This window comes from Triticum aestivum, chromosome 1D (assembly GCF_018294505.1).
Source record: "Triticum aestivum cultivar Chinese Spring chromosome 1D, IWGSC CS RefSeq v2.1, whole genome shotgun sequence".
Classification (NCBI taxonomy): Eukaryota; Viridiplantae; Streptophyta; class Magnoliopsida; order Poales; family Poaceae; genus Triticum; species Triticum aestivum.
In genome coordinates this window covers 11,892,944-11,909,936 of record NC_057796.1, presented here as the reverse complement: position 1 = coordinate 11,909,936, position 16,993 = coordinate 11,892,944, and the positions used below count along the sequence as shown (strand labels likewise).

At 46.9% G+C, this 16,993-nt stretch overlaps 2 protein-coding genes across 12 annotated transcripts; one reads left to right on the top strand and one right to left on the bottom strand.

Moving 5' to 3' along the window:
• The first annotated feature begins 1,119 nt into the window (after window positions 1-1,119).
• Window positions 1,120-4,405, top strand: LOC123179930 (uncharacterized). 6 transcript variants are annotated; one of them, XR_006490618.1, is made up of 5 exons: window positions 1,120-1,850; window positions 1,926-2,036; window positions 3,150-3,301; window positions 3,409-3,667; window positions 4,187-4,405. XR_006490618.1 is itself a non-coding variant. In XM_044591840.1 (4 exons), exons 1-4 carry the CDS (start codon window positions 1,515-1,517, stop codon window positions 3,422-3,424), a joined length of 615 nt encoding a protein of 204 aa, XP_044447775.1. In that variant the 5' UTR covers window positions 1,120-1,514; the 3' UTR covers window positions 3,425-3,947. The 6 variants fall into 6 exon arrangements, 2 of the variants coding, with proteins under 2 accessions (XP_044447775.1, XP_044447774.1); XR_006490619.1 differs by having other exon boundaries at window positions 1,122-1,850; window positions 1,926-2,006; XR_006490616.1 differs by having other exon boundaries at window positions 1,130-1,833.
• Window positions 4,406-10,187: 5,782 nt separating this feature from the next.
• LOC543093 (disease resistance protein PIK6-NP) lies at window positions 10,188-15,643 on the bottom strand. 6 transcript variants are annotated; one of them, XM_044591832.1, is made up of 7 exons: window positions 15,417-15,643; window positions 15,288-15,344; window positions 15,092-15,211; window positions 14,159-15,006; window positions 11,233-13,238; window positions 11,047-11,124; window positions 10,188-10,563 (listed from the first exon to the last, which is right to left on the bottom strand). In XM_044591832.1, the coding sequence occupies exons 4-6, from the start codon at window positions 14,986-14,988 to the stop codon at window positions 11,099-11,101; spliced, it is 2,862 nt and encodes a 953-aa protein (XP_044447767.1). In that variant the 5' UTR covers window positions 14,989-15,006; window positions 15,092-15,211; window positions 15,288-15,344; window positions 15,417-15,643; the 3' UTR covers window positions 10,188-10,563; window positions 11,047-11,098. The 6 variants fall into 6 exon arrangements, with proteins under 6 accessions (XP_044447767.1, XP_044447769.1, XP_044447768.1 ...); XM_044591834.1 differs by having other exon boundaries at window positions 14,159-14,998; XM_044591833.1 differs by having other exon boundaries at window positions 15,092-15,184.
• Between the last annotated feature and the right edge of the window lie 1,350 nt (window positions 15,644-16,993).

Below are 16,993 nucleotides of genomic sequence, written 5' to 3'. Positions count from 1 at the left end.
TCAAAACTTTTTACACCCAACCATTTTGTCAATTGTGCATTAAATATGGCCTAGTATTTTAGAAAAATGATTTGGTCCAATTTTGCAACAATTATTTGGTAGGTTCTTCACAAAAAAACCTCCTTTTGGGCACTCAGAAAATGGAAAATGGTTTTTCGTCGAAAGAAAATGAAAAATTCCTTAGGAAATATTGTTTGCCATTCCAATAAGCACCCTTATGCACAATATGAGATCATTTGAATAAACTATGCCATGAATCTGGCCATAAGATTGATCATTTGGCTTGAAAGCCATTGATCTCCACACATGATAGCTCATTTCTGAGAACAGTTTTTTAAAAGAATTGCCATATTACAAGTTTATTATTTTTCCTGGTAACTTGGTCACATATAATGACACAATGTGAAGGTTTTCCAATTTTTTGATTTTTTTTGAATTTTTTATGCCCGTTTCAAAATGCGGTCAAAACGGCGGGAATGACCGTTCCTAGCTAGTGCTTGAATCTTGGAATTTTTTTGGTGTTTCTCTGATTAAATAGATATTTTTGTACCTAGAAATGATTTTTGGAAAAAATAAATAACAAACAATGAGGACGCTGCAGTTCAAATTTGACCTGTTTCCTGCTGAATGAGCGGAAATTTGTCTTTTTCATGAGAGGTGGATCAAAATTTTTGACACCCAATCATTTGGTCAATTGTGCATTAAATATGTCCTAGTATTTTAGAAAATTGATTTGGTACAATTTTGCAACAAATATATGGTAGGTCCTTCACAAAAAAGTCATTTTGGGCACTTGGAAAATGATTAAAATAGCTAGAAAGATCAGAAATGCATAGAAATTGGTCCTTATCCATAAAATGTGGTCTAACTCTAGTGAAAATTTGTGTGGTGCCATTTTGCAAAATATTTTTGATAGACACTTCACAAAATCCTTCTATTTTTAGTACTTAGACACTTTTTTAAATCACTGTTTTTTCGAACCAATCAGGACTCTTCCCACAGATCGTTGACATGGCGCCCATCCATCCATCCATCCATCTCTCCATCCCACATCCATCCATCCATCTATCTACAGAAAAAGAGAAAGTAAAATGAAAAAGAGATACCCCCCACCCACATCCCAAACCCTAGGTCAGATCCCATCGACCCCCCCATCGCATCCCTCCTCTCCTCGCAGCCGCCGCCACCTCCTCCCTCGATCCAGTCCTCTCCCCGGCCTCCTTTCCCCGATCCAGTCCTCTCCCCGCCGCTCCCACCCACCGCCGACCTCGCAGCCCTCCTCACCACCGCCGCCGACCTCGTCCCTCCCTTCCCTCACCATCTCTCCCTACCCTATGCCCCAGATCGAGTCGAGCAGGTCGGCCGACGCGCTAGGGTTCCGTCCCTCCGGCCCTGCCGTTGCCGCGATCGCCCCGGCGCTCCCCGCTCCGCCCCCACCCGACCCCCAACACACTGGTGCTCTCCCCCCTCCCGCAGCCATGGCGGAGAAGCTGAGGGTCTAGGGTTCCGGCGAGATGTCGACGGCGAAGCCCCTCCCCCGCGGCCAATCGCGGCGCCCCCGCCCCCCTCCCCCGCGCAGGCGAGGCGGATTGGCGGCCTTGGCCACGCCGATCTGGCGGACACAGCCTCGATCCGGAGGGAGGGATTTGGCAGCCATGGTGATGGGGGTCGCCTCCCTCCTCCCTCCCCTCGCCGGAGCTCACCGGCGGGGCCCTGGGCTGGCGCGGCTCCCGCGAACAGAAGCCCGTCGCAGCATCGCACAGCAGCAAGCCCATCGCCCCAGACCGACGCACGGCGACCTCAGCAACTCCGGACAGGATGGTCGCGGTCAGGGTGAGCCCCTCTTACGCGTACGCACCGCTATCACGGGGATTAGTTCTCGTCGTGTGATCTGAACTGACCATTTGGCGCTCGCGCTCGTGCAGTTCCACCAGTACCAGGTCGTCGGGAGGGGCCTGCCGACGCCGACGGAGGAGCATCCCAGGATCTACCGCATGAAGCTCAGGGTCATGTTTCGTTGTGCATCAGCTATACTGGTTCACCCTTTGATGATTTTGCTTGCCATCGTTTTTTCTGTTGCGCTATTAGATAGTAATATTATGCGTGGATGTGAGTAGCTTGCTGAATCAATAGGGGATGAGCTTCTCTGTGATTTATTGCGAATCCGACGTCTGGCACTCGTTAGGTACTTGAGATGGTACTTGGTCCAATCCGTTGTGGCCATAGCTTTGTTAATTGATGTATTCTTATGAACTGGGTACTGCAATTGTTGCTGCTATATTCTGATTACTTGTTGTGACCGGTATTGAGAGATTTTGGTGGTTGCTTTGATTACATTTAACTCGGAGTTCTCCAGTACTCCTAGATTTGCTACTCAAACAAATTTTGAGTACTTGCACCGGAAAGGAGTGAAATACTCCTGGTACTTGCATAGGTTTAAAAATGACTTGTGTAGGTTTAAAAATACTCCTGGTACTTGTGATGAAACCAACAATTAACTTGCTAACCTCTTTTGTTCAATCATCTTTTCATTCTTAAATTTTAGTGTTCAATGTCAGATTATACAAACTGGAAGTGTCTGTTCTTTTTCTTTTTGAAGTAGGGAGGTTCTTGATAGCAGTGTGGTAAGCAAAACATTAACTTTGTGATGCTTCCAGTAGACCACTAACATGCATGTTTTGGGTAATCAATTTAGCTGCTCTGCTGTGTAAATTGAAAGTGAAGAAACCTGATAAGTTAAACCCAGGTGCATGATTGTATACCTAATCTGATATGCTTTTAAACTGTACCTGGGTACTGAACCCAAGTTAAGTATACCCGAGTATTCTCACGCGTGCGCATAATATGCTGAATAGATAGCTCATGGTTTGTTCCTGTACGGTTCTTGCTAAATGGGTAGCTCATGGTTCTGTGTAGCAGAATATGTTTAAATTTTCTGGGGTACCCTTTTTTACTCTGAATAAGCAACAGAAGTGCTCAACATCCATCATGCATAACCCTGAATATTTATGGTCTTTGTTGATATGTCTTGCTGTGTACGTATAGTGCCTGTACATGCATGGTTGTGTTTTGCAGGTGTAGGGTAACTTTTACTGCACAAGTTAACTCGAGACTGGTTAATTTTTTTTGAAAGATGTGCTGTCTTGCAGTGTCTGCGACAAGAGGGGAGGACTGCTTTGCAATCTCAACGTACCCTATTCATCAGAGACAACATCTCCGTGGGCGCCTCCGTGTGCTCTTTTGGCAGCTCGGAGCCATGCTGTCAGAGCTCTTCACCAACTGGACCATCTACACCAACAAGGTGGGTGCATCTCCAACCAATTCTGCAGCGGTAGCAGCACCAGCAGTACTTCGTTTTGAAAATCCGTTGAGTTTCTGACACTGTCAACATGGCTGGAATGCGTGCAGGCGGCGACGCTGGTGACGCTGCTGTTCGTGATCGCGGTCAACCTGGCGATCAGCATCCTGCCGCACATGATGCGCCCGGCGCCATGGAGTACCTCAAGGGCATGCTCGCCTCCCCCAGCATCCCGATCTCAACGAGCCTAGCGGCCGCCGTCCTTGTCCTGCTCGAGGAGCAGGAGGAGGAGGGGCGCATCTAGCCAGCCACAAAGGGCCTGCTCTGTACCACCACATCATCGGCCTTCTGCAGCATCGAGTTCAATATGTCAGATGACCCTTCCTATCCGTCTGATATGATGGTCAATAGTTGCTTGTAGATGAATGATGAAGTGTTGCTGTGAATGTGAATGAGTAGCCACAAGTCTGTTTGCATCATTGCCATAGCTAGTGAATGAGCAGCCACAAGTCTATTTGCGTCACTGCCATAGTTACCTGAATACAAATGAGCAGCCACAAGTCTGTCTGATAGAATTTCCCCAAAACTATGTGGGAAATTTGGTTAACCTTGTTGATATCAGATATCATTCTAACACCTGATTAGCATATCACTTGTCTATGTTCAGTTAAGAGTATTCAGTTTAGATGCAGATTTAGTCAACACTATGGATCAGTATTCAGTTTAGATGCAGATACAGTCAACACTAGGTATCAATACATGTTTGCGAATGTTATATGCACGGTTTCTTATTAGATCTCAACTTCAGCAGCTATTTTTCATTGTTAGGAGAATGTTATATGCACAACTTCACTTGATTTCCTAACTTTTTTGATTTATAACCTGCAGATGCGGTGTACAAGAGCCCCAGGAGAAGAATCCCGAAGAAAACCAGCACCCAACTATGTGTTTTAGCTCCCTGGAGCTGGCCATGTTAATATTAGGTGTATTTTATAGTTGAATACCTGATTTGTACTGCCATGACTCTAAAGTACTTCGTTTGGCTGTTGTTTGAAATTGTATGTGTTATTGGCTATGTTTGAATCAAGTTATTGGTTATTGCACAAATAGTGAACTGACCTGCGGCGCCTAAACAACACCCTTGGGTCCCATTTCACTAGCGAGTCCTTTAAAATGGGAAACAAACAAAAGAAAAACCGACAAGTGGGACCTAATTGGATGATTTGACTAGTGGGACCTGGTCTAAAATGGAATGTAAAAAGGCCAAGGCCCAAACAAGAAATGGAAGCGAAAAGGCCAAAGGCCTAGAAAATAAAAGGCCAAATTGCTAGGCTAGGCCAATGTAGCTGACCAAAATTAAAAGGAAAAAAAATCATAAATGGGCCGAATTGTTGGGCTAGGCCCATGTAGAAAACCGAATTGGACGGGGCTGATTCTTGTGCCACATCAGCTTGCCACGTTGGATGCCTACGTGGCCTGGGGAGGTTGCTAGTGACCAAAATTTTGATCGAAGAACCAACGACCTTTTACAGAAGGTCGTTAATTTCAGTTTACGACCGCCAGGTTTTGACCTTCTGTTTTTGGTAAAAAAAGGTCGCAAATGAAAAACTATGACCTTTCAGCGGCTAATAGTGAGGGTTACAAGTTGACATATTTCTTGTAGTGTCCCTCCCTGGATACTTCTCCCTGATCGTGAGGCGATCGAGGTCGCCGGTGATGTGGTCGGTGGCGCCGGTGTCAGTGAACTAGGCGGGATCTCCTAAGATGGAAGGAGGAGATGCAGCAGCGAGACCAGCCATCTTGGATTGTTGGGGTTGGAAGGCGTGGTTGTAGCGCTGGCCGCACTCCCAGGCATAGTGCCCAGGGCCGCGGCAGAGCTGACCCTGGACGCGGTTGTCACCGCGATTGCCGTAGTCGCCGCGGTCACCCCCTCGGTTGCCGCCGAAGTCGCCTTGCTGGCGCGCACCACCACCGCCACGGTTCTCGCGGTCACCTCCGCGAGAGTTGTTGTAGCCGCCGCGGTCACCGCCGTTGCCGCGACCCTTACCGCGGTAGTTTCCCTTGCCCCGATTGGGATGAAGGCAAGCGGCATTGTACACACGACGGCGCTCGAAGGCGATGGTGTGGGAATAAAACTCCCCAAGAGACATGCCATCAAGACGAGTCGTGGCAGCAGTGATGAGTGGCTCGTAGTCGCTGTCGAGACCGGTGATGACGGTGGTGATGATGTCCTCATCACGCATGGCACGGCCGACGGCAGCAAGCTGGTCGGTGTTGACGCGGATCTTCGCGAAGTAGTCCGTCATGGAGAGGTTGCCCTTCCGGAAGACCGCCATATCCAGCTTGATATGGACGATGCTGGCATGACAGTGGATGTTGTACATCTCCTCGACATGCGCCCAGATGGCGCGAGAGGTTTCAAAGCGATGCACCTGCTGCAGCACTTCGTCGGAGAGAGAGGCGAGGAGGTAACTGAGAACAATCTGGTCCTGACGGTACCAGTTTGCATATGCAGGGTTTGGAGCGCGCTCACCCTTGTCATCGGGTTCCAAGAGCTTGGCAGGGGCTGGGAGGGTGCCGTCGACATAGCCCGTAGCTCCGGCGATGCGCAGAGGAGGAAGAACCTGAGCTCGCCATAGGAGGAAGTTGGAGGTGGTGAGCTTGCCGGTGATGAGGCTAGCAGAAGGCGGAGGGACGGCGGACGCCGGCGGCCCGTTGAAGGCGGCGGGTAGGGATAGGGTTGTGAGAGCAGCGGAGGAGGAATCGGAGGCCGTCGGGGAACCCATCGTGCGATTACGCATGATGGCCTGATACCATGTGAAACAGAAGAAAGAGATTGGGATTCAGCACAGCCCATAGGGCGGCCGGGGGAGTGTTTATATATGCAGCCTCTAGGGCACGGCATAGCCGAGATTACATAGATTGTTGCAAGAGATAAGGAGATAACTACAAATATTAACAGCCTCCTAATCTATAACAATATTCTGTTTAACAAGTGGAGGAGAATGGCGGGTGTCACACGCATCCGCTGCGTTTCCGTGTCGACGCAAACCCGGCTTAAATTTGGATCTAAAATAGGTCACAAGGGGACAACAAAACGGAGGCTCGTCCGTTTGGGTCGCCGCGTTGGATCAAAGTTTGTGCCCAAATGAAGACGCGCGCATAGTTTGGGTCGGCGTGTTGTAGAGTTGCTCTAACATCTCGGTGGCAGAGGATGAGTGGTTGGGACCAAGCCCTGGCGACGATGAGCTTGGCCACGAAAAGGACACTGCGGTGGAGGAGGCGGTGCGGGTGGGGGAGCATGCAGTGGACTCGCCTGCGGCGGGGGTCGGGCTTGTGTTTGAGTCGCCGGAGGACGTCGAGCCGTGGCCACCTGCCTCATTGGTGTGGCTGGGGCACGCGTCAAGACGGTGCTGCAGATTGCAATGGCGCGTCTAGAGGAGGAGTTCGCCGCCAGCTGCTCATCCGCGGGACAGCGTCGCTCATCATGGACAATTTTGTCCTCTCCGGGCTCTCGCTTGCAGTACCGATCGACATCCAATGGCACATCTTCCATCGACCTAGACTACACATGGAGCTCAGCAGTCTCCGACGAGGGAGATGAGTCTGCGGGCTGGGGCACATGGAGCTCGGGAGACACTTCTGGCTACAGATCGCCGCGTATGTAGCCAGATCTTCGCAGCGCATGCAGACACTGAAGAGTGCTTTGCCGAGGCTGCCAAAGGGAGCGTCCTGCAGCTGCTCGGATTTTGCGATGCTAGCTATTGTGACTGTGAACTGAAGAGATCACCCGATCGAGAAGCTGCTCCGTTTTGATCATATGTATGAGGCACTCACTTGCTGATACTTGTGAGGCTAGCTAGGGGATGAAGATTGAGTGTTTGATCAATCTGTATACACTTCAAGGTATTCTCATATCACTGATGGTGGTGTGGTTACCATTTGGGAAAAATTGTGGCTAAGCTCCCGGAAACCTACACGGATTGATGATTGTACCTCTCGTTCACACATGAACAAATATATGTTTTATTGTCTAGAAGGAAACTTAAAATCAGAGAAAGGCTATCCAGTTCAGCATTATATTTTTCTGACACTACCCTTAGGTACTACACACACACTATTTGTAACTAGTACTGCACAACTAATTAAGGCTACTAAAAATTTGAAATTCTGTAGTCATTCTGCCTGTCCTTACAATACAACCAAATACACCAAAATCTTGAATTGTGTAGTCACTCTGCTTGTCCTTACAGTATTAAAGGCCAGTAATTGGGCAGTGGCAGCAAAATACCTTGCAAACAGTACTGCAAGAGAGGAAACAGAACACACAAAAAGCAAACTCACAATGGTAGGAAGTGTTCAGCTTCTTCCATCTATGTTTGTCTTGAATGTTCCTCCAAACGCGGCGCTCTGGTCTTGAGGTGTGCAGTAAAATTGTAAAATTCAGTGGGCTAGTTCAGGGGACTACATAGATATGTTGCTGAGCATATGAAAATGGTGCTGAACACTATCATCAGTATGTCTCTATCAATATGCATTTGGGGCAGGCAGGTTGATCATATATATTCAGATAAGAAAATATTATCCATGCACTGTAGGCTGACATAACTGATTAACTGCTGAGTAGCTCATAGTAAGGTCTGAAATATATAAATGATGGAGTGCATAGTGCTAAGAAAAATACTGCAGAGGACAGATCATATCCATATGATCAAGTATTACATGATCCTGACACTGAATTACAAAAGGAAGTCTTCATAACCAGGGACTGATACTGAATCCTAGAAATAAACAGAGTGCTAAACTCAAAAGATCTATGCCAAAGGCCTAATTCTATTTGACTGTAACAAAGACAGTCGGCTGGTGCTGATGTAGTTTGGCTACTCATTAGGAACTCGAGCGGTGACCTTCTCCTTTGCCTGGACCATTCTCTCCCCCCCCCACGCCCCCGCGTCGCCCCACAGGGGCGGCTCGGGCGGAACCCAACGCCGCCGCCGCCCCCCCTCTCCCTCTCACCCCCTCTCGCCGCCGTCGGCGCTCGTCGGCGGGCAAAGCCCGTTGGCGGCCGGCGGCGGCGGGATCTGGCGCTCGCGCCCCTCGTGGGCCTCGGATCCATGGCGGCGGCCCTGGCTGGTGGCACGCGGCGCGGCTTCGGCGGGCGGCGCCGGCGTGGATAGGTGGGCCACTTCCCTGGCCATGTGGATGGCGGGGAGGTGGTGGGCTTCGGCTGCGGCGGCAGTTCTTTGCTGGATGTTGGTGGCCTTGGTGATGTTCGTCCTCGACCCCGATCTACTCCGATCTGTAGCGGATCCGGCCCTTGGTGGCTTCGGTCACCGTTCTTGGGTGCTGGCCTTGCAGATCCGGTGGCTGGAAGGGTTCCGGGGGAATCTCTTGGCCGGCGTGGCGGCCACTCCGATGGCAGTGCCTTTGGGTGTTGCTTCCCTCGTTGGAGGCTTCGGAGAGGACCTCCTTCCTTCCACCCCTCCCAGGAGCTCAGGTGAAAACCTCAGACCCCCCTGTTCCAAGCAACGACGACACCATGGTGGCGTGCTCCTTCCTGAAGGCGTTGCTCGGGGGCTGCTCAAGCGGCGGTGGAAGTGGTGGCGGTTCGGTGTCGACACATGCATTCTGGTCAGCTTCATCTTGGAGGCTGCGGCGACGTAGGCGACGCTCGTCTGGTGGAGCTACTGCCGATGGTCGAGGCATCGTCGGCAGTCTGCACCATCAGGCTCGGGGTGCTCAGGGGGAAACCTCAGATCTGGGTCTTCCAGATCGGATGATGATGGCGTTCTATTGCTTTCCCTTCTGGGGGCATCGTTTTGGAGCAAGTGCTGGCTGGAGGGATGGTGGAGCGGTGCTTCGTCTCACACATTGATGGCGGCGGAGATCGATGGCATGGCGCTGTGGAGACTCGGCGTCCGATGCGCGGAGATGGGCTCGCGCAGGAGGAGGTTGCTATCTGGCGTCATGGTGACGTCGATGGCTGAGTGGCCAGACAAGGTAGAAGCCTCAATATGATCTGAAGACCTGTGGAAGATGGCGGCGACGACACACGAGTGCGTCTGACCGGATTGTGCCCTAGACCCGGTATGTGGCTCGGCTGGGGCTTCCGAATGAGTTTCGGCTTCCGGCTTTTGATGTTAGGCTTAGGTGAGTGGTTTGGGTAGTGGCCCAGCTAGCACCCCTTCATCATATTGGATAGGAGTAGCGGCATATGTTGCCAAGATGGTGGATTCAGGCACATTGTTGTAATACTTTGTACGGTCCTCGAGAATAATCAATAAAGTGGCCGTATGCATCTCCCAGATGCAGAGGCCGGGGGTCATCCTCCTTTTCTAAAAAAAAATCTCACCTCATTAGGAGGGAGCTGGCGGCGTCGAACTCCTTTTCCTACATACACCCTTTTTTGACGGGACATCTACACCGTTTTTTTAATGTATATGTGACAGAAACATGTTGGTAGAATTTGGGCTTCATTTCGTTTTGCAATGGCCCTTCTCAAAAATATACTTGTAGCTGGAAGCACCCTTTTATTTGTATGTAACGGAAACACATTGGCAGAACTAGTAAATAATATTTATTTTTGAACTCGGGTAATCCCCGTAATGCAAATATACACAAGTCTGAATAGACGTTTAGGAGGTGGGAAAGAGAAAGATCAAGTTCAACTTATCGCCAGGAAACCGCTGCGAGTGCGCGCAATGGACACTCACCATGGGGCGAAAACCCAATGACACCAAACTATACTAACAATGCCATACAAAGCTCATGCAGTAGCAGCAGCGGCCAAAGGTACCAGTAGTCTGAAGCAGCACCTAAACAGCGACAAACCACCACAAAACATGCAGAGCTCTATAAGCCAGAGCAAGTAAATATTTTCTGAAGTAAGGAATCCAACAACGAGTCGCAGTTGTTTACGAATTAAGGAGCTCGGGTGAGCGCAGAATTTCAGTCATTACAAACATGATACTACACCCTCAGGTTTGTCCGGTTCAGATAAAAAAAACATCAACATGACATGAGCCAGCCATTCGATGTAACAGACAGCAACAACGATGGCTCTCAGCCGAAACAGAGCAACTTACTACAACACTTTACTAAAAAACCAAGCAACATCTCTTTATGCAAGCGACTGTCATTTAAAAGGAGCACATCACACAACCTCTCGGAACCTTTTTATCCTTCAATTTTTTGCATGACCGGTGCCCACCCAACGTTTATGAAACATCTCAGACGCCACTAGCAGTAACCTGCGCCCCTGGTACCTGCACAACGCAAGTCTTTCTTCTGTAAGCTATACCAACAGAACATCCAAAATGCAACTTTACCAACTACACAGCTTAGGTACAAATGGAAACTATTTCTGAAGCAAGCATCATTTCCTCATTAGAACCACCCTGAAATTCATGAACCAATCACACAGTCTGTCCATGCTAACAGGAACTATATCAAAACTAAAAGCACACAGCAATCATAGAGTGCCTCCAAGTATAACGAGCAATCGAACAATTAAGAAGGTATGATCCACTGACTCTTTTCTACTGCGAAAAGGTAAATTGTGCCAAGTGCATTTTTCTCAGATACTTATGCCAAAGAAACTTCTGTAAAATTACCTTTGCCTGTTCATAATTTCCGTAGCTGCTAGAGAAGCACAATTGAACAATGCAATGACAAGCTGAGCTCCAGAGATGGAAAAAGAAAGGTGGAGAATAATATGATGAGTAAATATGTATAGATTGAGAGCACACCTGAAGCAACGTCAGTCACTCTGCGTCAGAAATCGGTCCTCCAACCGGGTAATCACATTAAATCGTCATCTTGAGCACCTTGGAAGATTTAGAGATCAAATCAATGCAGAAAGTAATAAGGTCAGGCGCTAATGAGAGAACACATTCGTAGGTGCACGAGGAATTAGTTGGGTGTAGCGTCAGTACCTTCTGCTATTTGCGGGAACATGTCAATTTCAGTCGGGGGATGGTTGGGATGGGCGTCGAGTGCGTGCCTCACCGCAGCCTTCGCTTCCTTGGCCTCCCCAACCCTCGCTCCACCAGAATACATCCAAATCCGGACACCACGCCGAAGGGAGAGCAGGTTCCCCTGAAGGCCCAAGTCGAAACCAGAGTTACCATCCTCTTTCGCGACCCGCAAGCCCAGGCTGAACAAAACTGATTCCGCCCTCGGCAAAGCTCCCAATTCAAACATTATCTGCGTTGCTGATCGACAGTTCAAGTCAAAGTGTACCATACAGCGGAACCCATCTGCACGGATGACTAGCAGCCGCTGTGTTTGGTGGGTGCTCCATATGCGGAGACGTCGAAGGGACAGCAACCCCCCAATGATTTCCACGTCCTCCTGCTGCACTTCCTTCACTGACGTGAGGATTAACTCGGAGAGGTTCGAGAGATGCGAGGGGTCTCTCTTTATCCACCCTCGCAGTGCAGAGAGTTGGCTGGGCATGTATGACACAAATTCGCGGAGATGTACAGGAGGCACCCAGCATTCTCCCAAGTGATCCATCAGTTCAAAAGATGCTTCTTCGGAATTGCAATCAATAATTAGACTTTCGATCTGATGTAGGTTGCACAGAGACTTCACGAAACCTTCATACAAATCCAAACTACCATCCTTGAAGCGAATCTGAAGCTCCCTCAGCCTTGCCAGTTTGCCAAGCTCTTGTGCAATAATGTTCAGAGAGACCAAGATCCCCCTCAACACTTCTATGGATGTCATATTCTGCAACACACCAGGAGTTGGAACCACCTTATAGGGATAAACATTTAGGCAGATTAATCTTCTCCATTTAAAAAGAATGAACGGCAATTCATCTAGCTCATAATTGTTTCCAAGATCCAACACCTCCAAAAACTGCAGGTTTTCTATCTCAGCCGGGAGTTTACTAATTCTGGTACCTGATAGACCTAGGTACCTTAGGTGAATTAAGTGTCCAACACCCTTGAGGTTAGGCTGCAGGCTGCTACTTTCCCCAAGGTTACAGTCCGACATATCAAGTACACACAGAACTTCAAACCTTGACAGAGCTGGCATGATACTAACAGCAGGTGGAAAGATAGTAATTGACCTCACTCGTGACATACTCATGATATTTGTGAGAGGCTTGGCTTGATGATCTTCCATTTTATTCTGAAGGGACAAACGACGAACATTACTTTGTGAAGACATGCTATTCCCAGTGCCATCCAATACATTAACAAACTTTGCTTCATGTGACAAGTTGCAGATAAGGTCCAGAACCATATCATGTACACGGCAAGCATGTACCTGGCCTATATCATCATATATTGGCTGGATCATACTTCTATTAATGAGCTGGTTGAAGTAATTTAATCCAAGCAAAAACAGGCTAGTCCCTTGATTTCCATGGTGGACAAATCCTTCGGCCACCCACTTCCATATGAGTCTATCTCTATTAATCTCGCGATCTTCTGGATATATACATAGGTACAGTAGACAAGTTTTCAGATGAGAGGGTAGATTATAATAGCTGAAAGATAGTATTCTACGCATCTCCTCTAGACTGTTATCTTCTGTTAGTCCAGAGCCAAGGGACTGGAGCAGAATATCCCACTCATGCTTTGGTTTCATCTTCTGGCCACTGGTCAAAGCACTAGCAATAGTAATGATGGCTAGTGGTACCCCACCACATTTCTTCAATATATCTTTAGACACTTGTTCAAATTCATTTGGACATCCACTATCATTGGGAAATATTCTTTTGTAGAAGAGCCTTCTGGAGTCATCGGTAGAAAGCGGTTCCATTTTATAAATTGAATCATCGGCTGACGAGCAACATGAATTGGAGACACTGACAATGCGGGTTGTGGTGATTAGCCGACTGCCTAGATTATTCCTGTTGGAGAAAGCAAAGTTGATGCCTCCCCACAATTTTTCATCCCATATATCGTCAATTATGACGAGATACCTACATTAGTTCAGAGTATCCGTGTAAGGTATATACAAATCACAAAACTCAGGGCTATATGAACATATGGGTGGAACTATACATCTATAAGGGCATATATTCAGAAACAAACTAGTAATAAGCATGCGTCTCAAACTCGACAATATGATTCTCTTTTTTTTTTTTTGAGAATCTACAATGTGATTCTCTTGAAGCATGAATTATGACTTATGAGCCTCCAATCAGATGATAAACAATCTGAATAAATATTTAATATTCAAGGGAGTAAAACACAACTAGGAACTTGTTGGATCAGTGACCATGGGTAGAATACAATTAACTACAGAAGTTCAAATGGCCAGGTGATATATCAGAAAGACCCTGGTACAGATTGGCCCACCAATTTCATATATGGCAGCTAATGACCTCTTGGAGACTTAAATTGTGTGGCATTATCCTTTCGTCTATCTTTTGCTGATTTAAGTTTCCAGAAAAAGTCATGGATGGAAATATAATGTAATAATGAAGAGATAATTTACCTTCTTGTTTTGTCGTCAATCAAAGATACAATATTTTAGGAATTTTCAAGAGCCTTTGGCGCGCGTTGCCACCCTTTAAAATATGTGTTTCAAAACCAGTGGGTTTTTAAATTCTTGTAACATTCATTTCCCACTTTCCTTTGTGTGTAATATTTGTTAGAATTGTTATTACACCCATTTCTCTGAAATGTAAAATGTTTAGATGGATTATTTGGACCGATGCCAATAAGTTTCAGCCAGTGTAATGAATGAAACAAGAAGTACTTCTAATTATTTTTATAAAGGAGGGAAGAATCAAACACATATATACTTAAACATGCCTAAAATATAGCACCTATAAGGTCCACAGTTTAGTGCAAACTTCATACAATAGTGTAACTTTTTCCTGTAGCTCATGCATACCTTTTGTTCTCTAGGAATTCTTGAAGCTTTTTAATAAGCTGATTGGCATCCAGCATCGCAAGATCTGAGTGAGGGTTGCCGAGATCAATGAGGATATCCCTTAAAACCTTCTTCATGTCAGGGTTCTGACCGACCGGAACAAATGCCCGACAATCGAAATCACCTTTAATCTTGTCGTATATTGCTCTAGCAAGAGTGGTCTTGCCCAACCCTCCAAATCCAACAATGGAGACCTTCTTCAGTCTCTTGTTAGAGGCATCATCACCCTCCATGGAGAGCAACCTCATGAGCTCCTGATCCCTCTTCCCATAGATGCCAACTAGCTCTGTTGCTTCTGCGTACAAAGCTCGAAGACAAGGATCGATAGTAATTGGTTCCGTAGGATTAGGAACAACTACCTTGTTCCTGTCACGCCTAGCAGCCACCTCCTGGAGTTGCTCCTTGATTTCCTTGACGGCGTCAGCTATCCGATGGTGATTCTTGCCTTTCTTGAACAAGCCGATCATCTTGTTCTTGAGCTCCTTGAATCTGCCGGAGTTGTCGTGAGTTTGCTGAATGCCGTCACCGTCGACGCGTACGAGGAACTTGTCGACGACATCCTCCATGTTGTAGGAGAGCTCTCTGACCTCTTCGGCCCAGAGCTTGACTTGCATATCGAGCTGGTCACGCGGCACCTCGCCAACCTTGATGAGGGCAGCGTGCATGCTCTCAAGCTCCATGGAGAGAAAGCGGACGTCTTTCTTGACGCGCTTGTGCAAGTTGTACTCATCCATGAGCAGTTGGCCCAGCTTGGGGAGCAGGCTGCCCATGGCACCCGTGACCACCTCCATGACCAATCAGCTGAAAAACTGCAAATCGATGAACCTAGAGAGCTGCAATGCAATCCAAGCTCTAGAACTGAGTTTACAAGCCAAAACTTAGCAAGATTCTCACCTTTGGTGCTTCACGGCAAAGCAGAACAGAGCGGGGGCACCCTCGTCGGAGGGGACAAGGAAGCGGAAGCTGCGACGGCCCACCAGAGGCTCACTGCTCCCAGTGTGGAAGAAGAAGAAACTATAATCTACTGTAGTAAGCAAACCAGCAGATTAACAAGGTGAGCAGAACAGCAAGAAAGGTGAGAAGAAGTTACGTCCGGGTCAGCGGTCAGCTCTGAATGGTTCTTGATAGCTAGTTTTTCACTGCGACCCTGGATTCAACCAACACAAATCTATCAGACTCTCAAGCAGCAGAAGTAATCAGTTTTTAGCAGGAAACATACCTCCGCGGTCGTCAAGGTCTCTGGGAGTGAGCTGGCAGGGGAGAGCACTCAGTGGAGGTTGGATGCGGATGTATGTATTACAGGCGACGAGACACAATGGAGGAGAGGAGGAGATAAGAATGAGAGGAAGAGAGCAACACCTCAGTGGTGGATGCGTTGGATGTGGGAGAAGGTGCGTGTGATCGTGAGTGGTAAAGAAGAAAGGGAATGCTTTCGGTGGGTGGGTGGGTGGGTGGGTGGGCGTGGAAAGAAGCGCATCGCTTGGTGGCCGGCATCATCATCACAAAAGCACTAGAAGATGCACCGCTTGTGTTCATACCAACAATTTTTTTTTGTATAATGAAAACATGTTGCAATAAACAATCACAACCAAAGTAACAACACACAGAACTTGGATTCATATCAGCCATGATTCAGATAATTCGTAAATCAACTAGGGTTCCTCATACCACATACTCATATCAGCCATCAATCCAAAAAGGCTAGCACATCTGGAGCTCACCCCATGAGGCTAAAAACATGGTCACAAGTTTAGCACTTCTTTTTATTAAAATACCAAAAAGATTTTTTGGGCAGGAAGCATCAAAACAGAAAATTGCGCACCATATTGAAGGTAGCACAAGAATCATGAATATGTAGAGCTAACAAATCCCCACCACAGACCCCCAATATAATCACTTCAGTGAATGTAAACAGAACTTAAATCATGGTTTGGAAATTCAGAACCTGAAACCTTGCCTACAAAAGTGAACGATCATGAACATACGCTAAACTGTAACAATAAATACATAGTTCCAGTTGTCTTCAAAGTTGACCGATTATTGATATATACAAAAGTTATGACAATAAAACTCAGTTCACTATAAACCTTGTCTTCAAAGTTGAGCGAATCAGCGTCACGAGCATTAATGCAGGCGACGCCACAGCCCACAGCACATAAATGTCATCTAGATTGCAAACTAATTCTCTGTTTCTGTCTTAGACAACACATCCATGCCTTGTGCAATAATAATACTGCAGATACAGGTGAGCACCATTACTACTGTATATATTTTTGACGAAAAAGCAGCTATAGCTGATTTTCATTGATGAAGAGGAAGCATAGAGTAGCTGATGCTTACAAATACAGGGTTTGGAACCGGCGACAAACTATACAGACCTTCGTATGTTTCGGTTCCTCGGTTTCGCAGCTAGCTGGATTTCGTATTCCTGTACGAGTTTGCTTTCTGGTGTTTTACAAAATTGTACTCCGAATGAAGCCTATGTCTCGCGTGAAGGCCAGCGCCCAAGCGCTTTTTTTTTCATTTTTTAATTTTTTAACCAAGTGTTTTAATATTTTTATTATTTCCATAAAATATTTGAAAAAAATGTGAACCAAGTGTTTTAATTTTTTAATGCGCATAGGCAAAAATGTTTCCCATGTATACGAAATATTTATACAAACAATAAACAATGTGTGTAAAAAAAGTTAATCATGTATTTAAAAAAGGTTAATAACTATATGAATTTTTTGATCAATTATGAAAAAAATTATTACACATTTTAATCTTTAATGTATATACAAAAATATTAATAAA